This window comes from Halichoerus grypus, chromosome 5, assembly GCF_964656455.1.
Source record: "Halichoerus grypus chromosome 5, mHalGry1.hap1.1, whole genome shotgun sequence".
NCBI classification, from domain to species: domain Eukaryota; kingdom Metazoa; phylum Chordata; class Mammalia; order Carnivora; family Phocidae; genus Halichoerus; species Halichoerus grypus.
In genome coordinates this window covers 168,340,196-168,363,014 of record NC_135716.1, presented here as the reverse complement: position 1 = coordinate 168,363,014, position 22,819 = coordinate 168,340,196, and the positions used below count along the sequence as shown (strand labels likewise).

The 22,819-nt window shown below is 46.5% G+C and overlaps 1 protein-coding gene across 3 annotated transcripts in view; it reads right to left on the bottom strand.

Annotated features, from left to right (window-relative positions):
* Positions 1-1,992: 1,992 nt before the first annotated feature.
* The window catches only part of PAFAH2 (platelet activating factor acetylhydrolase 2), a 29,883-nt gene continuing 9,056 nt past the window's right edge, over positions 1,993-22,819 (bottom strand). Inside the window, exons 5-11 of one of the 3 annotated variants that reach the window (XM_036114655.2) lie at positions 19,125-19,193; positions 18,610-18,751; positions 17,527-17,640; positions 13,999-14,090; positions 11,797-11,967; positions 9,667-9,821; positions 1,993-3,563 (exon numbers count right to left, since the gene is read on the bottom strand). In XM_036114655.2, coding sequence (XP_035970548.1) covers positions 3,469-3,563; positions 9,667-9,821; positions 11,797-11,967; positions 13,999-14,090; positions 17,527-17,640; positions 18,610-18,751; positions 19,125-19,193 — 838 coding nt within the window. In that variant the 3' untranslated portion in view covers positions 1,993-3,468. The remainder of the gene's footprint in view (positions 3,564-9,666; positions 9,822-11,796; positions 11,968-13,998; positions 14,091-17,526; positions 17,641-18,609; positions 18,752-19,124; positions 19,194-22,819) is intronic. The other 2 variants (XM_078073616.1, XM_078073615.1) reach the window with 2 other exon arrangements.

Sequence of the window (22,819 nt, the reverse complement as noted above, 5' to 3'; positions counted from 1 at the left end):
GAGTCCATCGACTGACATTTTAAGAGCCTCGTAGTCCTCCTGAGGATGGGCAAGGAAGCAGCTATGTCAGGACGTACACGAGAAAGGCATCTGGGGACTGTGTTGGGGGCACAGTGAGAATCCGATTGGCCTCAGCCTGACAAGTCCGGGAAGGGGGAGGGATGAGGAATCTCATTCCAGTCTGTGTTTATTAATCTTCCCTCCTCCTGCATCATCCCATGCACAGAAGGTTTAACATGTACCACCAAGAGGCTTCCATGGGTAGTCCTAGAATGGGATGGGGAACAAGATGCAAAAGAAACCCAAGACCTCTTCTTTGCTTTTGGAAAGGATTCACTAGAAGGTAATTTACCAGCAAATGCCAAATAATATGCATAATTACCTTACTTATCTAAAGGCCCATTTAGCTGATGTCTTTCGATCCCCTGGAAGCAAACAAAAAACCAGGACAAAGGACCGAAGGTCTTGTGATATCCCTTCTGAGCTGTCAAAGGAAGGATTATAAAGTCCCAGTGCTAAAGGCAGTGCATTTTAACTCCAGGAGAGTCTCTAAAGCCCTCTCTGACTACCTAGTTTTCGTTTAGACAGTTGTAAATAAGGTGGCTGATCAGAAGTCACAAACTTGAACAGGGAGGGCCACCAGGGGCTGGCACATTTAAGGCAATGAAGGGTGATGGCTGGCAGCCCGACTGCAAGGGAGACAGCACAAGCTCTGAAAAGCAATCAAGAGAGCTCAGAGGACAGCCACTGGGGCCACAGAGGGTCGGTGCAAACAGCTCTCCACGCCTTTCCAGACCAGAGGGCAGCGCTGCTCAGACCTCAGATCTGCCCGCAGATATGTCGGCTCTCCTGGGGTGCTGTGGGGTATTAGGTAAGGCCAGATGACTTGCTGTGACTAATGAAATGTGAATGGAAACAGTGAGTGGGTGGCACTTCTGGGAAGAAGCTTCAAGAGCTAGTGAGTGCTCCATCTTGGCAACTGGCAATGAATGGTTTCAAGAGCGGCAGCTCTGCTGGCCTGGGTCCCCAAGTAAGGATAAAGATGACACCAGGCAGAGCTTCCCCAACCAATAGAGAACAAGGACATGGGCAAGAAACACACTTGTTACTTTTGGGGGCTGCTTGTTAACTACCACATAATCTAGTTTATCTTAATAGAGACATCCTAAAAAAGTTAGACGTCAGCTCACATTAAGAAAATGGGTGCATTATCTTTTTGGTAGATTGCCATTCAAAATAGTCAATATTATATTATATTTTGTGGCTTATAGGATAATTTTCAATTATATAAAGATTCACCTACTCCAGTGTTGCCAGATAAATGAGTCATTACCAGTTCATGAACTGAAAGGAGGAGATGGATCCAGTTTCGGAGTACCTTCTTTACAAAACATAGCTGCACAGACATTGGACATATTTGCTGGGTCTCATGAGCTAATGCTGCCAGGACTGGCCCCCAGCATCTGCAGAACCAGCCCCAGGCACAGGAAGTGGCATCTACTGGTTCTGTAAGTGCGGAGGGGCTCTGGTCCCCATATGGGGGTTTGAAGGCTCTATTAAATACCGTATGCACGCTCATAGAAGGAAGTCCATAATGTGCTGCTGAGTAAAATAGCAAGCCCAAAACTTCAAAATATACAGTCTTTTAAATCATATATGGAATATTTACAAAACTGACCTTACATTGGGCCAAAAAGCAAGTTTCAACAAATCTTGAAGGATGAAGACCGTAGGGGTTATTTTCTTTGACCGCAAAGCAATAAAGCCAGAAAACAAAAGCTATAAGATAAAATCTCACATAATGAGAAAGTAGGAATCATACTTTTAAATAATCCATGGGTCACACATCCTTATGCTTAAATCCTCTTAACGATTCATGATGCAGATCCCCGTTTTAGAAATTCAGGAACTGAGAATGGAAAAAGAACACAATTTGCTCAAATTTACGCAGTTAGTAGTGGTAGAGCTGGGACTCAAAACCAGGATACAGAATTCTAGAGCCCAGTGCTTTAATGAATGATATTCTCCTTACACTCCGTCTCACCGGAATTCTTCAGATCCTCCCAAGGTCCACAGTCTCAGTGGATCTGATATTTCATGTCTTAGAAAGAATAGCTGTTGAGATGGGAGACATGGTCCCAGCCTGCTTTGGTGGCACTGACCTTGGATCTACTGTGTAGAGATGCATTTCCCTTTTGCTCCTGCCTTGTCTTGGGGTCCCCTACCTGGGCTGAGGTATGAAGTCTAGAGGAGTGGAGAGGAGAGTTTCAGGTTGATGTTCCCAGACAGCTTTGAGTTAGATTTCCAAGAAGATTTCCTTTCCTTTTAAAGTGTTTTTTTCCACATGGGCATAAGTGGTAAGCGAACAAAGAAAGACAGAAGGAAAAGTTACTTCCAGATGGCTCGCCATCTTGCTCTAATGCAGATTAAATAAAGAAAATATTCCAACATATCATTAGGCAAACATGAGTATTAATATCATTCATATTATAAATGGAACAGAATGGAAATTCAGTCTATATCTTGATATACATTTGAGGCTAGGGCCTCAGAGCCAGAAAACAATTACAGCACCCTGATTCTGAGCAAGTTGGAGACTCATGATATCTGAGGTTAAGAGGCAAGACCAAAGTGTTCCTAGACATCTCCAGGGGTGGCCACCTGAATTCTAACCAACCAAACTGCCTCCCTCCTGTCGCAAGGGCCTGTTCAAACGGCCATTTAATGGTGTTAATCTACCTTCTCTATCTCTACCAACTTGTGTTGATTCTCTTCAAGGTACATTTTTGGCAAACCTCCATGACATCCAGAGCTTCTGTGATACCACTCTGGACCTCAGCTTCTCCACCTATGCTGTGAGGACAATGCTTCTGCCCTCCTCCATGGGCTCACAAGTCTGAGTCCTAACCATGTTTCATGCAATAAGAAAATAAACAGAAAATCTGATGGTGGTCCATATCCTAGAAAGTTACCTAAAGTGCTCAGAACTTACCAAGTGGCCCTGGGGAGGGAGAAGGCTGAGAGGTATGAAGGGATAGTGCTAAGCTGGGCTAGAGGTCCTGAAGGTGGGAATTTTACTCCATCCTTTGGCTTCATTTCTTCCACGACAGAAGCCACAATGGCCCAAGGGGAGGGAGTAGGCTGCTGGGTTAATACTGTTCAGCTTGGAGCTTGAAGCAACCCCCTGCCCCCGAACTCTACCCCACTGCTTGTTCCCCACACCATCAGGGTTCGGTTCCCAGAAAGCCAGTTTGCCAATGAGTAAGTGATCCAAGTCCCAGTGTGAGATTAAGATCAACAAGTCCAAGATCAAAGTACCCAGTTATCCAATCAGCAGTGTGATTATATCCTCTCAATCTGTGAAGAAGGATCACGCCAACCACTTCTTGATAGGAGGCTACGGGTGTCCCTGGGCAGGCCCCAAATGGGAACGCAGCTCAGTGACCTTTCACAAATGACTGATTGTGCCTACAGGCTGGACAGATGGTGTGGGGCCCCTGGGGTGAGCGATGGTCCGATGCCTTCAATGAGGCTGTCCCACTGGTCATAGTCCTCTTTCAGTTCTGAGTGGGGAAAAAACAGGAATGTTAGGGAAATCTTTGTAAGGTAAGATCAAAGAATAGCTACTGTGGATTTAGTGGGTCATCCTGGAGAGGAGCACCAGGGATACTAAAAGGACTGGTTAGGTGGTTGTGATGGTGACAGCAGTATGGTAACTACTGTTCACTGAGTGCTTTTATAAATGGGCTTCATACGTGACTTGCTTACCCCATAACAACTCAATAAGGGTAATAACAACAGAAGGCAGCATTTACTGAAGAGTAATTCATCCTAGAGACTGTGCCAAACATACACTGTTTCATTTAATTCTCACAATATCCCTATGTGTTAAGTCCTGTATTAGCCCTATTTTACAGCTGAGGAAACTGAGGCTCAGAAAAGCTACCTAATTCACCCAAGGTCATTCCAGTGGAGAAGTGGTAGAGACAGAATTCAAACCTGGGTCAGAAAGAGTGAGAATATGGAAAGCCTACATCTAAGCTCAGGGAAGCTGCTGAGCAGGAAGGAAGAGATCTTCTGCACGTCAGCTGGTGGAAGCACATTCAGGGCCACCTCAGTGAAGGGTGGGAGAGAACAGGATGGCAACATCATGAGGCAGCCTAACACAGGATAGGATTCAAGAGAGGGCCCTGGGGTCACAGGCAGATGGATCTAACACAGCAAGAACAGTCAAAGGCTGAGGGAGCAGGGCACAGCTGAACAGGCAAATGGTACTTTTGTTCAAAACAAACAAAAGCTGGGACAGAAAGCAGGGACCACTCTCCATCTTTGGATCCCCAGTGCCCCGCCAAGAACCTGGCATGGAAGAGGTCCTCATCAAGTAAGTGTTACATATTCATTAATTCAAAAACTATTGAGCACACCCATGATGAGCCAATATGTTCTTGGTGCTAAAAATACATCCACAACACAAATAGAAACCCTTATCCTCATAGAGCTCATAATCTAATAGGCAGAGATAACAATAAACACAATAAATTATATAGGATGGGAAAAGGTGATAAGTACTATGGGAAAAAACAGAGGGCCGCATCATATGGGGCCAGCGGGACACTGGACATTGGCTTTGATTCTCAGAGAAATGGGGACCACTGGAGGATTCGGAACAGGGGTGTGAGAGATCGGACTTAGTTTCTGTCAGGATCACTCTGGCCGCTTGATTAAGAAAAGACCATGTGGGGAGGCAAGGGCAGGGAGAGATGACTTGGACAGGGTGGCAGTTGTGGGGGTGAGGACAAGGGACGAGATTCCATATGTAGCCAGAAGGTAGAGCCAAGAGGATTTTTTTTTTTTTTTAAAGATTTTATTTATTTATTTGACAGAGAGAGAGATAGTGAGAGCAGGAACACAAGCAGGGGGAGTGGGAGAGGGAGAAGCAGGCTTCCTGCCAAGCAGGGAGCCCGATGTGGGACTCGATCCCAGGACCCTGGGATCATGACCTGAGCCGAAGGCAGACGCTTAATGACTGAGCCACCCAGGCGCCCGCCAAGAGGATTTCTAAGGGATTGGAAAGGCGAGCAGAGACAAGAAGGAAGATGTCAGCTTGAGTAAATCGAAATCCGGTTTTGTTGGAGATGTCCTACTGGACAGAGAAACATTGAGTGGCAGGTTATACAAATGTGATGTTCATGGGAGAGATCGAACTGGAGACATGGGGCGTTGTCAGCCATGAGAGTGGATGGATGACATCAGGGGATGCGGAGAGAGAAGAGGTCCAAGCCCTGAGCCCCGGAAGCAGTAAAGTAGACCGAGGAGGAGCAGACATCCAGACAGGAGAAAACCCACAGTGGGGTGTCCTGGAAGCGAACACAGGGTTTCTTGGAGGAGGGCGTCACCAACTCTGTCAGAAGCTGCTGGGCACCCCAGCAGATGAGGAATGAGAACTCACCACCGGATTGAGGGCTGTGAGGGTCACCGGTCACACTGACAAAAGCAGTTCTCCCAGGGAACTGGGATGCAAACGCCTGACTGGAGTGGGTTTAAGAGAGAATGCTAAGAGAAGAACCAGAGAGAGTAAAGACGGACATTCTTTTGAGGAGTTTTGCTGTTAGGAGGAACAGGGAAACGGGGTGGTAACCTGGAGGGGAAAGTGGGGTCAAGAGAGGTATTTTTTAAGAGAAATTTCAGGGTGAGGGGTGCCTGGGCGCCTCAGTCAGTTAAGCGTCTGCCTTCAGCTCAGGTCATGATCTCAGGGTCCTGGGATCGAGCCCCGCATCGGGCTCCCTGCTCAGTGGGGGGCCTGCTTCTCTCTCCCTCTGCCCCAACTCCTGCTTGTGCTGCCTCTCTCGCTCTGGCTCACTCTCTCTCTCAAATAAACAAAATCTTAAAAAAAAAAAAAAAAAACACAGAAATTTCAGGGTGAAATGAACCAAGTCGAGAGGGGCAAATTGATGATCAAAGATAAGAGGAAAAACCTGCTGGCACAATCACTTTGAGCCCACGGAAGAGAAGGGAAGCTGTGTGCGGGTGGAGGGCTTGGCCTTAGACAGACCACTGACTGGGAGCTAGTAACCAGATGCGGAGCTGAGTGTCTGCACAAAGGTGGGTAGATAAGGCGCTGGGATTTCGAGGAAGTACTGACTACTTTCATTTTCTCAGTGAGGTGGGAGGCGAAGTTAATCAGCGGAGAGACAGGGGAGGGGAGGGTATCAGAGGTCTGCAGAGAAAGGAGAAGGGAGAGTGGAAGAGGGAGACAGAAAGCTGCCTATAGCTCACAGGACAGAAGCACCAAGAGAAAGAACATCCCGGGGTCAGTGGCAGATGTGCTCCCAGAGGTATTTTTAGGAGCGGGGAGAGGTACAGCTCACCGCAGCCCATTTTGGTTTCCCGTGTGACATGTGGCCACCAAAATGCTTTTCTCCCTTTGCAAAGCTAATTGCCCCAAGTGGAGAGTCTTTGCCTTTTCAGACTCTGTCTCATCTCTTCTTGCCTGGTTACACCACAGCCTTCGAGCGGGGCCCTCAGCCTCTCAGACAGGCCCATCGCCTGTCCTCCATGATGCAGCCAGACCGCACACACACGTCTAATCATGACATTCCCTTGCCAGTGGACTAAAATCCACACTCATTTCAGCAAATACACGTCTTCTACATCTGGCTTCTGCCCACTTCTCTGCCGTTATGTTCTACCAGTTCACTATCCTGAGCGCCAGATGCACTAAACAGTTTCCCCAAACTGACCACACAAGCCTCAGTGCCTTCTGTTTAGAAGACCCCTGCCCCTTCCCTGGTGAGCCAGACTCATCTGTTAAAGTTAAAGACAAGCATCACTTTGTCCAGGGAGCCTCCTCTCCTGACTGTCCCGTCCCTTCTGCCAGCTAGGCGCCTGCTTTCTGTGTCTCCTCAAGACTGAGTCCATACCTTGGTCATTAAGAGTCGCTGGCAGGACAGTGTATCAGCTAAGTATGGGGGCTTTGGAATCAGACAATTTAGGCTGCATTCTGGCCTTGCCACTTAGTAACCAGATAACCTTGGACAAATTACTTAAATTTCCTAAGCTTCATATCTTCATCTATAAAATGGAATTAATAATAAAAGTACCTACTGGAGAGGGTCGTCTTCAGGATTACATATGATGGTGAATCTGAAGTACTTAGTGGAAGGCCTGGCATAAAGCAAGTTCTCGATAACGTCCCTATAGTCTAAGACTCTCCTTCCCATCTCCTCTTCTGCTGGTCTCCAGTAATGAGCATTTTAGCTCAACAGACATTGCTCCTAACTGCAGCCCAATCATGCCATGCGGGGCTCCCCTGTCATCTTTGGCTCTTTACCTAATGACATGATGCTAACAGTTACCAGGGAAAGTGGGCCGAGGACCATGTAGTCAGTCCCCACTGAAGTCTAGAGTCATGGATCCATTCCTCTCCTACGAGGTGATAGGGTGATGCCCTAAAGTCTCTATTAACCCTGCAGTCTCTATACCCAGGCTGGCATAATGGCTCACAGGAGCAAGATGAAATGAACAGGCATGTAGATATGCAAATTTAGGTTAAAAAAGTCAATACATTCATAACAGAACAAATATGTTTTAAAAGCAAACTAAGGAGGGTGCCTGGGTGGCTCAGTCATTAAGCGTCTGCCTCCGGCTCAGGTCATGATCCTAGGGTCCTGGGATCGAGCCCCGCATCAGGCTCCCTGCTCATTGGGAAGCCTGCTTCTCCCTCTCCCACTCCCCCTGCTTGTGTTCCCTCTCTTGCTGTGTCTCTCTCTGTCAAATAAAAATAAAATCTTAAAAAAATAAATAAATAAATAAATAAATAAAAGCAAACTGAGGGGTGCCTGGGTGGCTCAATCAGTTAAGCATCTGCCTTCGGCTCAGGTCATGATCCCAGGGTCCTGGGATCAAGCCCTGCATTGGGCTCCCTGCTCAGCGGGGAGCCTGCTTCTCCCTCTCCCTCTGCCTGCCGCTCTGCCTATCTGTGCTCTCTCTCTGTGTCTGTCAAATAAATAAATAAATAAAATCTTAAAAAAAAAAAAAGCAAACTGAACTCCACACCAAATTTGTTTGGCAATTGTTGGAACTGTTAATGCACTCAAGCCATGCAACTAGACGTCTAGTGTCCAGAGCACAGAGGTGACCGTCCTGCTGTATGTACCACATCCAGCATGTCACGTTCAAGTCAGGGCACCACACATTAAAAGACACCCCGACAAACAAGTGCGTCCAAAGGGGATAATAAATTGCAACGTGGGGAGCCGCACGGGGAACAGGTGCAGGTACCATGGACATCTAGCTTACCGAACAGAAAATGCAGAGAAGACACCACTGGGGACTTCGAGTATCTAAAGAGCTGCCATGTGCAAGAGGTCTGAGGCTTCTCTGGGTAGCCCTTGTGAGGATGACCAGGGCGAGTGGAGAGGAGTCAGAAAGGATCAGATCTTGCTCTTAGGCTAGAGTGAGGTGGCCTTGGAAACTCGGGCTGGCCTGGCTCCCTTCTGAAGGGAACTGTACTGTGCACAACACTACTGAGGGATCAGTCTGGTGCACACAGTGGTAGCCGCCTCCATTCTGGCTGGTTCAGAAAGGGACATCTGGTCAGGATAGCTCCGAGCCTGGGTGGGGCAGTGGCCTACAATGTGCTGCTAAGTAAAGATGAGCTGGGAGAATCAAGTTGTCTCTCTCGAATCTGATCGAAGAAATCCAAGAAAATACGGCAGTGAGCACTGGGAGCCACAGAGGAAAGGATGCCACAAGGCAGGGAGACCAAGCCATGAGTGGTTCGAGCCAACCGAAGCTATGAGGAACCAGTAACTATGAACAAGTAGATGCTATCAGCAAGAGAAAAACTAGAGTAGAAAGGGAGAAAAATACAGACCAGAGGCAACAGAAACAGCTGTCATGAGAGGAAGAGACAGAGAGACTGAGCCCATGAGAGAGACCAGAGAGAGAGAGGTCAGTCTGTAAGTTACCTTGGTTCCCGTAACTTTTCACTTCCCACGTGGCTGGGTGCACTTTCATAAACAAACTCTCCTTTTTTTCTCAAGGTAGATGATGGAATCTCTAGTCCTTGTAACCAAAATGAGCCTAACTAGAATATCCGTCATAAAACGGAGAGGCGGAGAGGGCTGACCCTCGTAGCAGCGCACTCTCCGTGCTGCTTGACCGTGTGGTGGGAAGAAGGAAGAGAAGATCTCCTCTGGGTGGGAGGCTGGGCCAAAGACCTCTACAGGCCTTGCCATTTAGCTGGTCTGTGATGTATGACACTGGTCGTAAGCCTTCCATGCTTTGTTTTGTTTAAAGCACTTCTACAAACTTAGCCCATTTATCATCATAACCTCCTCTGCAGTACAGATGAGGTGAGTGAGAATGAGTTAGGACACACGTCACGGAGGAAAGAGAGAGGTGAAAGTTCCATTTACAGTGAGGAAACCAAGGCTCAGAAGTTAAATGACTAGGCCAAGGTCATCTGGGTAGTAAGAAACAGAGTCAGGGTCTCCAAACTTAACAGCTAAGTGTTCTTTCTATAACTCTGTGCAACTCTCTCCTTCACTCAGGTTTTCCTTTTGCCATAAATATTCCTGACCTGGGACATGTCAGGATAGGCCACTGGGTAGGGAAATCTAAGAGACCCCCACGGCTGCCCACAAAGCCCAGTTCTCTCCTTACCTAGGTGCTTCTGCAGGAAGGCCAACATGGCCCTCACCATAATCTCCTGACCTTCATACGGGTCCAAGCTCCCACGGGTTTGAGTGGAGAAGATTTTACCAATCCAGTTACCAGCCACAAAAGCAAAGTCAGTTTGACTCCGATGAACAGAACCACTAGAGGAAAAGAGAAACAAGTAACTGGTACGGGTCTGGAGGCGAGGGCACACAAATATTTGCTAAGCACCTACCATGTGCAAGGGGCTCTATGTGCATTAGCTCTGAGTTTTCATCACAATCTCGGAAAGGAAGCATTTTCCTTTCGACGGAATCAGAGGAAATGATCTGCCCGAGGTCACACAACCAGGAAGGGACAGAGTTAGGACTTGAACACAGGTGTGCGTGGCTTCAAAGCTGCCCTGACCCCGAGGCCACAATGTCTGACAGTGCCGGGGAAGGGTGAGTTAGGCGGAGTGGGCGGGCGCAGGGCGAGGAGGCGAGGCCTGCCATCCCTGCCATTCTGCTGTGATTATAAACTATTGCACCGTGGCTTTTCCCTGGTGACTTCTGAACAGTCACAAAACATATCAGCTCCTTCTTCATCAGAACCGTGCCACAAAGTGAACAGGAAAAGGAATCACCTGCCTTTATTGAAGTAATCAGAAAAGTAAGGGCAAACGCCTATAAAAGAGGGTTTCCGGATTAGAATTTAAGTTCCTAGCTATCATATACATTTAATTCAAAAGTGAAATTCTCACTAGGTTCATTTTGGGCTATGACTCACAGCTAAATATTTACTAGTCAATTCAATGAGGGAAAGAAATCGAAACGCTCAACTTTGGTTGACATCATGCGGAATACCTGACTTTTTAAAAAAATGTGTTGTTTAAGGCACATGAAAAAGTGTGAAGAATAATATAATGGATACTTGAGTATCCAGCAGTCGGTTTAAGAAGTAATACATTGCCGGTAGTTAAATTGCCTTTGGGTTCCCCCTCCCAACTGCTCTCACCTCCCTTCCCTCCAGAGGTCACCATTATCCTCAAACTGACTGGCCTGGGGAAACTGTCAAGCAGTCCCCTGCTGCCATAAGACCAAAAGGAAAGGGGAGGGCTGGCCCTAAGGAAGATAGCCTACCCAAGAGGAGCAAGGGAAGAAGTACTGTTTACCAAGGGGACTCGCAGCATTCCGGCGCTTTGGATTCAGCATTTCAACTACCCGAGTGATTCCAGAAGCCTGTGACATGTAGTTACTTGTTTTGTGGAAATACGACCTGGGATCCTCGAGGCATGTGCAGTCAGGCTCTGCTAGGCTCCGAGTGCAGGGCAGAAGCAAGTCGAAGATGTGTCAGTGGGCCCTCAGCCCTGCACCTGAACTCTGGGCCACTTTTTTTTTTTTTTTTTTTTTAAGATTTTATTTATTTATTCATGAGAGACAGAGAGAGAGAGGCAGAGGGAGAAGCAGGCTCCAAAGGAGCAGGGAGCCCGATGTGGGACTCGATCCCAGGACCCTGGGATCATGACCTGAGCCGAAAGCAGACGCTTAACGACTGAGCCACCCAGGCGCCCTGGGCCACTTTCGATCTACGGTATGGATCTGAAGGTAACTCAAAATTTTCTTTCTGTGATAAGTGGTTCCTGAGAGAAAACCATCTGATAGTGCTAGCAAGTAAAGTGAAGAGAATATGGTTTCTCTTGGGCAGAATATATATGGTTTATGGAAGATATATGAACTGAGGTATTCAAGGTCTCCAAAAGTCTATCTTGTGAATGTCAAGGATCTATTGTATTTACATTCTTCAAAAGACTCACTAAAATTCCCAAATGAGGCTAGACATCTCTGGAGTCCATCCAGACCCATACTCTCCCTCTCCAACTCACAATCCTGCAATACCTTTTTTCCAGAAAGCAACAGGTAAATCCTGTCAGCAAGTCATATAAACTAGTAAAGGAATTGCTGTAAGTGGAGCTAAGTGGAGGAGGACAGATAGGAAATCCTAAAGGAATTAAGACTTTGCACTTTAGGAAGTATTTAAGTATTGTATTAATGGGTAGAACTTACGGATAATTTAGAAGAAATTAAGAGAGCCACAACTAAGTAGCAAATGGAGAGGACACTGGGGATCATGATCATGACCCTGGGGCTTACTCACAGGACAGTTATGATCCTGGACTGTTCGTGCTGAGCACATATCTTCTTCATCAAGTTGACACTCTCCATTGTCTGGAATTTCTCAGCATTGATAAAGAACACAGGGCCTCGGGCTTTGGGGTAAAAGTCATGTTCCAGAGGAAACATCCAAGCATCCAGAGCCACAGCACACCTGTGACAGGACCAGACATTTGGAACTGCCATGTGGAAACCCAGGCAAGAGTAGTTAGGCTGGTGGGGGAGGGGCAGGATTCTTCCCTTCAGTGGGACAAAAGCTCAGAAAGCCAGGAAGGGGATACCAGGGCCCAGACCCTTCAGTTAGGATCTTGGATAGAGATCACCCTCACCTGTCACCAAAGATCCTTCTAGATTTTATTTATTTGTTTGTTTATATTTACTTATTTTAAAGTAGGCTCCATGCCCAACATGGGGCTAGAATTCACGACCCTGAGATCAAGAGGTGGATGCTCTACTGAATGAGCCAGCCAGGCACCTCAGATCCTTCTAGATTTTAAACTCGCTGGCAGCAAGGATCAGACCTTTTCTTGGGTCTACCCTCAGGCAGCTGACCTGGGTTACTCAGAAGGCACTTCATTCATTCAACATTCATCGAGTACCTACTATGTGCTTAGCCCTGTGCTGTGGATACAGAGATAAATGACATAGTTTTTGCTCTTAAGGGGCTCCCAGTCTAGAAGGGGAGACAGAACAGACAAGGTAACAAAATGGAGCTTAGTGCCCTGACTGCACAAGGAGCTATGTGAGCCCACAGTGTGCATGGCACAGGAGTCAGGAAAAGCCTCCTTGGTGGCATAGCTCAAAGACATGGCCAGAGTGTCGAGCAGTAATCTGTCACCTGGGGCAAAATTAAGGCCCCAAGATTAGCTCCTCTCCCCTACTCAGAGTTCCTCGAGTCTTCTCCATCTCAATAAAGGACAATCATCTCCCACCCAAATTCTAAAACATATCCTGACTCAAATTCGTTTCTCTCCATCCTGCCACCTCCATCCTAATGCCAATCCCTCACCTCTGACCTTGACTCTGAAACAGCCTTCCTCTAACCAGCCTCCTGGTTTTCAGTCTTGTCCTGCTACGATCCACTCTTCATACAGTAGCCAGAGGGATCTTTCATTTTTTTATTTTTAATTTTTTTTTTTAAGTAGGCTCCATGCCTAGCGTGGAGCCCAACAACAGGGCTTGAACTCACGACCCTGAGATCAAGACTTGCGCTGAGATCAAGTCGGACACTTAAGCCACTGAGTCACCCAAGTCCCCCCTTGAGGGATCCTTTTTTTTTTTTTTTAAGATTTTATTTATTTATTTGACAGAGAGAGACACAGCGAGAGAGGGAACACAAGCAGGGGGAGTGGGAGAGGGAGAAGCAGGCTTCCCGCTAAGCAGGGAGCCTGATGCGGGGCTCGATCCCAGGACCCTGGGAGATGAGCCAGAGGCAGATGCTTAATGACTGAGCCACCCAGGCGCCCCCTTTGAGGGATCTTTTAATGTGTAAATAAGATTTTTCTCGGAGTCTGGCTGGCTCAGTCAGAAGAGTATGCAACTCTTGATCTTGGAGTTGTGAGTTTGAGCCCCACATTGGGTGTAGTAATTAGTTAAATGAATAAATAAAAACTAAAAAAAAAAAAAAAAAAGATTTTTCTCTGCTTAAAACCCTTAATAATTTCCCATCATACTTGGAATAAAATCGAACTCTCTTACTCTGGCCAAAGGCCATGTGATCTAGCCCCTTTATCTCTCTGATCGTATCTTGACCCACTTGCCCCACTCACTGTGCCCTTCCCACACTGACACTGACATGGCAAGCTTCTTTCTGCCTCAGGGCCTTTGCATTAGCTGTTCCCTCTGCCTAGAATGATCTTTCCCCTAGACCTTCATATGGTTGGCTTCTTTTTAAGTCTTGGCTCATGTCACTTTCTGAAGGACGCCTCCAATTACTCCGGCATACCAGCTTGGTTTATTTTCTTCACTACACCTGAGTGCTGGGGATTTGGCTGTTAGCTTGTTTACTCGTCTGTCTCCTCCCACAATAACATAATTCCATGAAATCAGAGACCTCGTTTTCTTGTTCACCACTGAGTCCCCAGCCCCCAAACCATTGTGCCTAGCACGTAACACTTGCGTGACAAATACTTGCTGAATGAATGAATGGTGCACGGAGCTCACAGAACATCGATGGGACACTCACCGAAACTGGGTCTCCTTGGCCAAAGCCAAGACCGCCGTGGCCCCGCCAAATGAATGTCCCATCACAGCTACGCGGCTCATGTTGATGCTGCCCTGAAAGCAGAGAACTGAACCAAATCAGAAATGTGGGGCTGCTTTTTCAGGAATTCTTCAGAGGCAAGAGGCAAAGAGTGAGACAATGAGGCAGAAGCACCATACAGGGGGGTGAGCTCCCGCCTGCACGGTAAGAACCTCTTGCTCACCAGAGAGCGGCCAGTCAGGCAATTCCCAGGCCGAACAACTTTCTGTAGTCAGGAATTCTGAAAACTATGTTTTTCATCTTTGTTTTTATAATCATACCACCTGTAATACCTGGACCAGGGGAGACATCCAAATATACATGAGTAAATGATTGGGCATAAGTGATGTGATTCCACACAGATGCATCCGTGTAAGGGCACGTTAGGAACGAGAACTGTCTCCAACCCCTAGATCCCTGCCTTACAGCTGGTCCAAAGGGTGACAAGGCGCCAAGTTGAGGACAAAATGGAAAGCTCCTGCTGCCTCCGCTTCCCTCTGAAGCAAGGCATGCTCGTGCAGAAACAAACCCAGCTTCAACTGCCCCTGGATATCTGTCCTGACTTTGATCCAGCAGAGTGAGTCTGCTTGCTCTTCCATGCTCTGCAAGGATCTATTTCGAGTTGTCCCCAGAAGCCTGCAGGGCATGGTTATATAAAAAGCCACTGCAGTCGCCTTCCGAGGGGCTTGGGAAATCTCTCTAGTCTTTGCGGCCCAGCCTCTGCCCTGAACCCCTGCTCTCCTCTGCTCCCCCCAGTTTCCACCCTGAGGCTCTGTACCTAACTCCTCCCCCTTTGCTTAGTACCTTCAGACCAACAACTTAGTTGATGGCCGCTTCAGCTTTTTTTTGATAGGTTAATATATTTATATATGCTGAAAATCAGGAGCATATAGTGAAGTCACCCACATACCACATTCCCTTTCCACACAGCTGCCCAACACCTACCCCCAAAAGGGGCCAGTTTCTTCAGTGTCTTTGGAGAGCTTACTTACGCACACATAGGTAAATGTGAATCTGTATATCCCCACTTTTTACGCAAAACTTACCTTTGTGCATAATAGTATTAGTTACATAAAGACCTTCCTTATCTTTTTAAAGCTACATCTGGTTTTCCCATGGCGTAGGCGGCTGGCTGATCACCAAATCTGTCTCTCTTCTTCCTGGACATACAGCTAGACTGTTTCCCAGCAGTTGGATGTGGCCTTGGGCCTGAGTGCTAGCCAACAGAAGAAGCGTGAAAGCTATCTCTCTACTTCCAGGCCTCGCCCATAAAGAGTGTTTCGTTCAAACCTCCACGCCCTCCCCCACTCTTGGTTTAATGCACACAGTGGAGTTGGGGTTCACAAATGGAAGAGGGTTGAGCTATAAGCTGAAAGGAGCATGGATCCCTGAGTCACCCTTTGCAAGAGGAGCACCCACTTGCAACTTTGCATGGGAGAGAAGTAAATTTCTATTGTGTTAAGCTACTGAGATCTGGGATTTAAGAGTTACAGCAATTAGCATTACCAAAACTAATACATCCATTGTCCTGTAATCTATTAAACCACTTCCCTTACTAGAGAACACTTAGGATACTACCAATCTTTTGCTATTGCAAACAATGGTGGAATGAATACCTTGTACATGTATCATGTTGCATGTGCAGATTATAGAATAAATTCCCAGAACTGGACATTGCTGGGTCAAAGAATATGCACACTTTACTGTTGATAGCTATTGCCAAACTGCCCTGCGTGGGGCAATCTGTACTCTCACGGGCAACACAGCAGCTTCCCCACAGCTTGGCCAACAAGAGTGAGTAATCAATTTTCAGAGCTTATCTGCTAGATGAAAATGTTCTTAGCTGTTTTTATTCTGTATTTCTCCAAATCATAATAATCCAACTCAACTCTAGCCTGCCCAATGCCTGTCTTAGGCTCACAGGCACGCAGCCCTGCACTTCAGTGCCTGGGACCCTGCCTGTCTGCTGGGGGCTGGCAGCACACATCACATCGTTGGAAAAGTGCTTCCGATGTCTGCCTTTCCAGCTGACCGTCCAGGTGGACACTGTGCCCTGGATGGCCTTGACTTGACCAGAGCCTTTAAAAGGCATTTTCTAACAAGGTTTTGGGGCACACAGCACAGGCTTTGGGATCAAAAAGCCCCAGTATGAAGTCTGACTCTACCACTTACTTGGCTATGTGTAGCCTCTTTGATCCTTGGTTTCTTTCTGTGTAAAGAGCTAATAATGCTTGCTGCATAAGTTTGTGTGAGGGGCTCTTATCATAGTAAGTACTCATACAGCAGTAATTGTTATTTTATACATATTTATATATATGTATTTATATACATATAAACACACACACCATTCTCATTCATGCAGTGGAATACACATGGCTATTAAAAATCATGCCATAGTCTCCCTGCTCAGCAAGGAGTCTGCTTCTCCCTCTGACCCTCCCCCCCTTCATGTGTTCTCTCTTCCTCTCTCATTCTCCTTCTCTCAAATAAATAAAATCTTTAAAAAAAAAATCATGCCATAGAAAAATATTAACTGGCATAAGAAGACATTCAGACTTACGCTAAGTGAAAAAAAAAAAGGCCACAAAACAGCCTGTATTAAATGATAACATTATTGTTTTTAAAAATGTATACACATGTGTTACGCATTTTAGAGTAACTGGAAAGATGAACGTCAACATGTAAAACAACACTTTTTTTCTTCATGCTTTTGTGTGATTTCTTGGTTCTCTAAATAGAGCCTGAGCTACTTTTGCAATTAGGTGGGAAAGATCGGGGGGGTTGGGAATGTTATCTGCATAGGTACCAAATTCCATAGCTGGGACAGTTTCTATCCTCCCGGGAGGATTTTTGGGATTCCCTCAAAGGAAGGAATTAGCCTGCTGTAGACACAGGTTGTTTGTTGCTCAACAGACCTTCCTTTGGGGAATTAACCATTTTTCCCTTATCCATGTGGCCCCGTAGGGATGCCAATCCTGGTACTTAGGATCCCCTGACCCAGAAGTGGGTGTATAATGTAGGCAGGCCAATCAGAATACCCTGTCCCTCTGGTACAGTGCCTGGTCCGGAAGGGACATGTAACCCAAGCAGGGCCACAGCCTTCCCAGAATAGTGGAAGCCAAGAGAATCTCTTTTCCTTTTAAATTTGGAGCTGTGTTGAAATATAGGCTTGGGCTGCCAGCAACCATCTTTCCTGCCTAATGGAGAGAGAACGGTGAGAATGAAGCCCACACACACAGAGTGGAACCGAGCCAGGAGAAGGAAGAGAGAGTGCCAGAGCTTTGATGACAATGTCTGAGACCCTGGATCTCGCTATGCTAGCCTAAAGCCAGTCTGCCTTTGGACTTCCTCACTTACTTGAGTCAATAAATTCTCTTTTGGTTTAAGCGAATGAGTTAGGTTTCTGTTATTTGTAACCCCAAAAGTCCTGATGAATACATGCGCTCCAGGTCATACCAATTATTGCCGTACCTTCAAGGTCATCAGATCCAACCCATCAGGCAAGATGTTAAGGACGATCTGCCCAGCAGTGACCTCTTGCAGGATCCTCAACACCCGTGTACACTCGCTTACCCTCTGGTGTACCTGCAACAGAGACAGTCACGGTGGGGGCTGGAAGACGGCACAACTGTCCATCAAGAAACTCACTCTCCAACAGAGCCAAGGGAGGACGTAGGGAGAGTGTGGCCACCTGGATCTCAGCAAGCACTGGGGGCTCCATATCCTGAGAAAGGCTCGGCAACCTCCTAGCAGCTCACATAAGCGCCACCTAACAGTCCACTGGGGTCAGCACTGCTATTCAGACTCTACCCACCTCCCCATTGTTGGGGGGGGCGGGCAGGAGGACCCAATAAGACAACATATATGAAAGCACCTTGAACACAAAAGAAGGAAGAGTGTTTTTTTTAATCAACCCAGTACTGGACTCTACTTGCCTATTTATAGCATACATCTATTGTTTTTGTCTGCCTAGCATTTACCTGCCCCCACTTCGCCCATTACCCCTGACTTTTGAGGACTGTGACCCCCTCAAATCTATCGACCTATTTCTGATGAAAATTTCCCATTTGGATGCTTCTCCCGGGCCCAGGAGCCTCCTTCCAGGATTTTTCATAGCTTGAGGCAGGTGTGACAACTGGGGGACGACCACCCAAACAGCCCTATTCTCTCAGGTGGTGAGGCCAAAAACATGTGCAAACTCAGTCCATCTAACCTTGTAAGGTAAGCCAGTTTGCAGATAAGACCAACCAGCAGAGACCGACAGAGAAAAAAATGTCTTGATGGTATTTGAGTCTGGCTCCCGTGGCCCTGCCCCTCAAACTCAGCCTGTACACGCCGGGCAATTCTCCGTTTTGCCTACCAAGATTAAATTGAGTTTCTGTCACCTGCAATTGTGAAGAGTGTTGACTAATACCCCATTTCTCTGCTGTGACAAGCTCAGACCCACTATGAGTGAGATTTCAGGACAGAAGGCTAGTTCAAAGTCTTCTTAGTGACTGTAGTAGCAGGAGGACGGGCTTATTAACTCTCCCTCCCCAACTGGCACAAGCCTACCTGGCAATTCCGGACGTGGAATTCCTTCTCCCCTTCTTCAATCTGATGGTGAGGGAGCCATTCCTCCTCCAGTGGCTCATGAGTCAGCTGGCTCTCCCCTGGGGCCTGCTTGCAGAAACAGGTGGTCGCGGCGGACCCGTCCCTGAAATACACATGCCGTCGGAGAAACTAGAGGATACCCTTGAGCTTATTTCTCCCCTTTACTAAATCCTCCATTCCCACCAAAACACTGGATCATCTTTTGGCTAGCAGGGAGAAAGATCCAGGGGCACACATAAGAGAGTAGAAAAAACACGGATTTTGAAGACTGACTTGGGTTTACCCCAACTCGGCTGTGTCACTTCTAGCAAGTGAACCTTTGAACTTTGGATTCCTCACCTTGAAAATGAGTAGAATACCTGCCTTGCATGGTCGTTGTGAAGATTAAAAATAATTTATCAATAAAGGACTAGCCTATATCCTAGCCCACTGGCAGCAACCCATCCAAGAGTTTGTTATGGCCGTCACCCCCCCACCTGTGTTCCAGGACAGCAACCACAAAACCGTGGGAGGCCAGCTCCATGCAGAAGGCTGAATACAGTGTCCTAGAGATGCAGGAAGGAACAGAGAGAAGTGATCAAAAGAATTGCCCCCCTGCAGCTCCCATTCCAACCATGCTCTGCTAGTGACCATCTCAAAAGATTGAATGGAGGCAGTTTCATCTGTAGCAGCCCTTCCTCCTCAAGGTGCTTTCTCTGGTCAGCAGACCATTCGTCTCACCAAGGCTCCAAGAAGCATGTGTAAATCGATCCATGGTGTTTTCAACACCACAAGAACCTTGACTCATCCATCTCCTCCACCTACCCCCAATACAGTTTGGTACATTAACAATTGCATTTTTATTATCTATATATAATTGTATATCTCCCAAATTAGTTGGCCAGATCCTTGGAGACAGGCACTCTGGCTATTTCTGTAATATGCAAATATGCACCTGTGATTTAGCATGTGAATTTGTCTGTCCTCCAACTTCCCAGAAAAAAAGGAATATGGCAGACACTGTTAACTGCCTAAACACTTATTTTTCTCTCCTTCTTAGTAGCAGAATCTGATTTTCAGCTGAAGATACAGGCATCAGTTATGACATTTCCCAGCCTCCCCTGCAGCCAGGGTTATCTATGTGATTAACTTCCAGCCCAGCAATAGAAATATAATGCTGCCCTCATAAGTAATTAAAATTCTCTAGTAGATACATTTTTTAAAGTAAAAAAAAAAAAGGTGGAATTAATTTTAATAATATATTTTATTTAACTCAATAGAGCCAAAACATTATCATTTTAACATATAATCAAAATGTCTGAGTTAGGGGGCGCCTGGTTGGCTCAGTCCGTAGAGCATCTGACTCTTGATCTTGGGGTCGTGAGTTTGAGACCGACACTGGGTACAGAGATTACATTAAAAAAAGAATGTTGGGCGCCTGGGTGGCTCAGTCAGTTGGGTGTCTGCCTTCGGCTCGGGTTGTGGTCCCAGGGTCCTGGGATCGAGCCCCACCCATGCCGGGCTCCCTGCTGGAGGCTGCTTCTCCCTCCCTGCCCCCCTTGTGCTCTCTCTCGCTCTCTCTCAAATAAATAAATAAAATCTTTTAAAGAAATTAAATAAAAAAATAAAAAAAGAGTGTCAAGTTAATGAAATATTTTATTAAGTTCTTTTTTTCCCATATGAAGTCTTTGAAATCCAGCGTGTATCTTATACTTCAGCACATCTCAGCTTAGACCAGCCACATTTGTAATGTTCAATAGCCACATGTGGCTGGAAGGACAGAACAGCTCTAGTCATTGGGACGTAAGCAATTGTGTTGTATAGAACTTTCAGGGGGGAAAAAAAACAAAAAGCTTTCAGGAGAGTTCTCCCTTCCCATTGCCTGGAATGTGGATGTAATGGCAGGATCTAAAGCAGCCCCCTGAGGTCATTAGATAGCCTTAGAAATGGAAGGCACAAGGGGCAGAGCAAGATGATAAAAGAAGTCTCTGTCTACCACTAGGGTTCTTTTATCTGAGCAAGAAATAAATTTCATACTGCTTAGGTCACTATGGTTTGGGGTTTTTCTGTTAATACAACTTGCCCGGATCCTAACTGATTCAGGAAGGTCAGGAAGGACAGACATTAAATTTCCTTTCCCCTTCTCTCATTTCTCTGAGGGAGGCAGTGAACTGGGCATAAGAACCAGAGAGATCTCTGATCCCTTCCTACTTCGGACTGTGTAACCTTGGGCAAGTCTGCCTCTCAGAGCCTGTTTGGTCATCTCTAAAATATGCACCCCCATGACCTACCTCACAGGACTGGGTGGAAACCAAAGGAACAATAACACATTGCAAGCAGGGAACATTTAAATGCACATACTCCTCCCTGGGGTGGGAATCCAGAGGTCTGGAAGGATTTCAGATCCTGAATTAACCACACATGCAACAAGAGGAAACCACGTCCCTTTCCCTCCTTGCCCTCTGGCTTGGAATTTCATTCTGGTGAATGAAGAGTATTTATAACTGGCTTACCCAGGTCAACTGAGGTGCAAAGTCTCAACACAGATTCTTAGACCAAAAAGACCAGTCTCCAAAGTCATGTGCTCACCTGCTCTCTGTATAAAATACCTGTGAGCTTAGGAGAGAATGTTTCTTACTTCTTTTTCCTGCTAGACTACAGTCCTTCTGAAGGCAGGGACTCTATCTTATTCACTACTGAGTACACAACCCCAGCACGGCCCCAGAATATGGCAGGTACTAAATTTACTGAATAAGAAAGCAACATGGAACACCATCTACTTGCCTTACTGGCCTCATCTCTGCATTTACTCTCCTGCCCCAGGCTACAGTTATGTGAGTCCATGTTCGGGCTCCCCTACTGGATGCAATTCCTTGATTTATCGCCACAGGAATCATTTTCTCATGCCATGGCGCTGGGACAGAACAGGTGCTCAACAGATATTTGCTAAATGAATGAAAACCTAGCAAAACATAGCCCTTGTATTTGCTTAAAAAATATTCACTAGGAAACTACTACTTCCAGGTATTGTCCTAGGCACTGGAAGAGAGAGAAGACAGATATGGTCTCTGCCTTCATGGAGCTTACAGTCTAGCAGGAAAGACAGACAATTTAGCAGGAAAGACAGACCTTAAAGAATAATCACACATGTAATTCATTCATTTCAATTATGTTAAGTACTGGAAAGTACAGGTATCTTATGAAAGCACATTACTGGAAAACGTCATATAATACAGGGGTCAGGATGGGTGTCTTTAAGAAAGTCACATCCAAACTAAGACCTTGAGGGTGATTTGGAATTAGCCAGGCAAAGATGAAGGGGTGGGGGGCATGGGAGGAAGAGAGGAGCAGAACAGCAAATATTCCAGGCAAAGGGAATAGCCACAAAGCACAGCACAGATAAAAACTCTGAAGCAGGGCGCCTGGGTGGCTCAGTCGGTTAAGCAACTGCCTTCGGCTCAGGTCATGATCCTGGAGTCCCAGGATCGAGTCCCACATCGGGCTCCCTGCTCAGCGGGGAGTCTGCTTCTCCCTCTGACCCTCCTCCCTCTCATGCTCTCTGTCTCTCATTCTCTCTCTCAAATAAATAAATAAAATCGTTAAAAAAAAAACAAAAAAAAAAACTCTGAAGCAGAAAATAACGTAGCGCCTTTATGGAAGTGAAGGTCAGTTTGTCTAGAGAGCTGGAATGGGGCAGGTAGTAAGAAACAAGGCTGGAGACTTTGGGACCTGCATCCAGGTAAGACCATGAAAGGAGCTGAAATAAGTTCAAAGGGCTATTAAAAAGACCAGGTAGGGAAGCAACATTCATTCATTTATTCAATAAATATTTATTGAGCACCTGCTATCTGCCAGGCACTGTTCTAGGTGCTGAAATGACAAGGTCATATTTGCTTTTAAAACAGATCTCCCTGGGGGTCCCTGGGTGGCTCAGTTGGTTGGCCTCAGGTCATGATTTCGGGGTCCTGGGATCGAGCCCCACTTCAGGCTCCACACTCAGCAGGGAGTCTGCTGGAGATTCTCTCTTCCTCTCCCTCTCCCCCTGCTCACGCTCACTCTCTCTCTCAAATAAATGGATAAATCTTTAAAAAACAGAACAAAAAACAGATCTCCCTGGCTCCAGTGTGGACAATGGTTTGGGGAGTGGGGAGGCAAAAACAGACACCTTTGGGAGGTGTGACACTCTAGGACA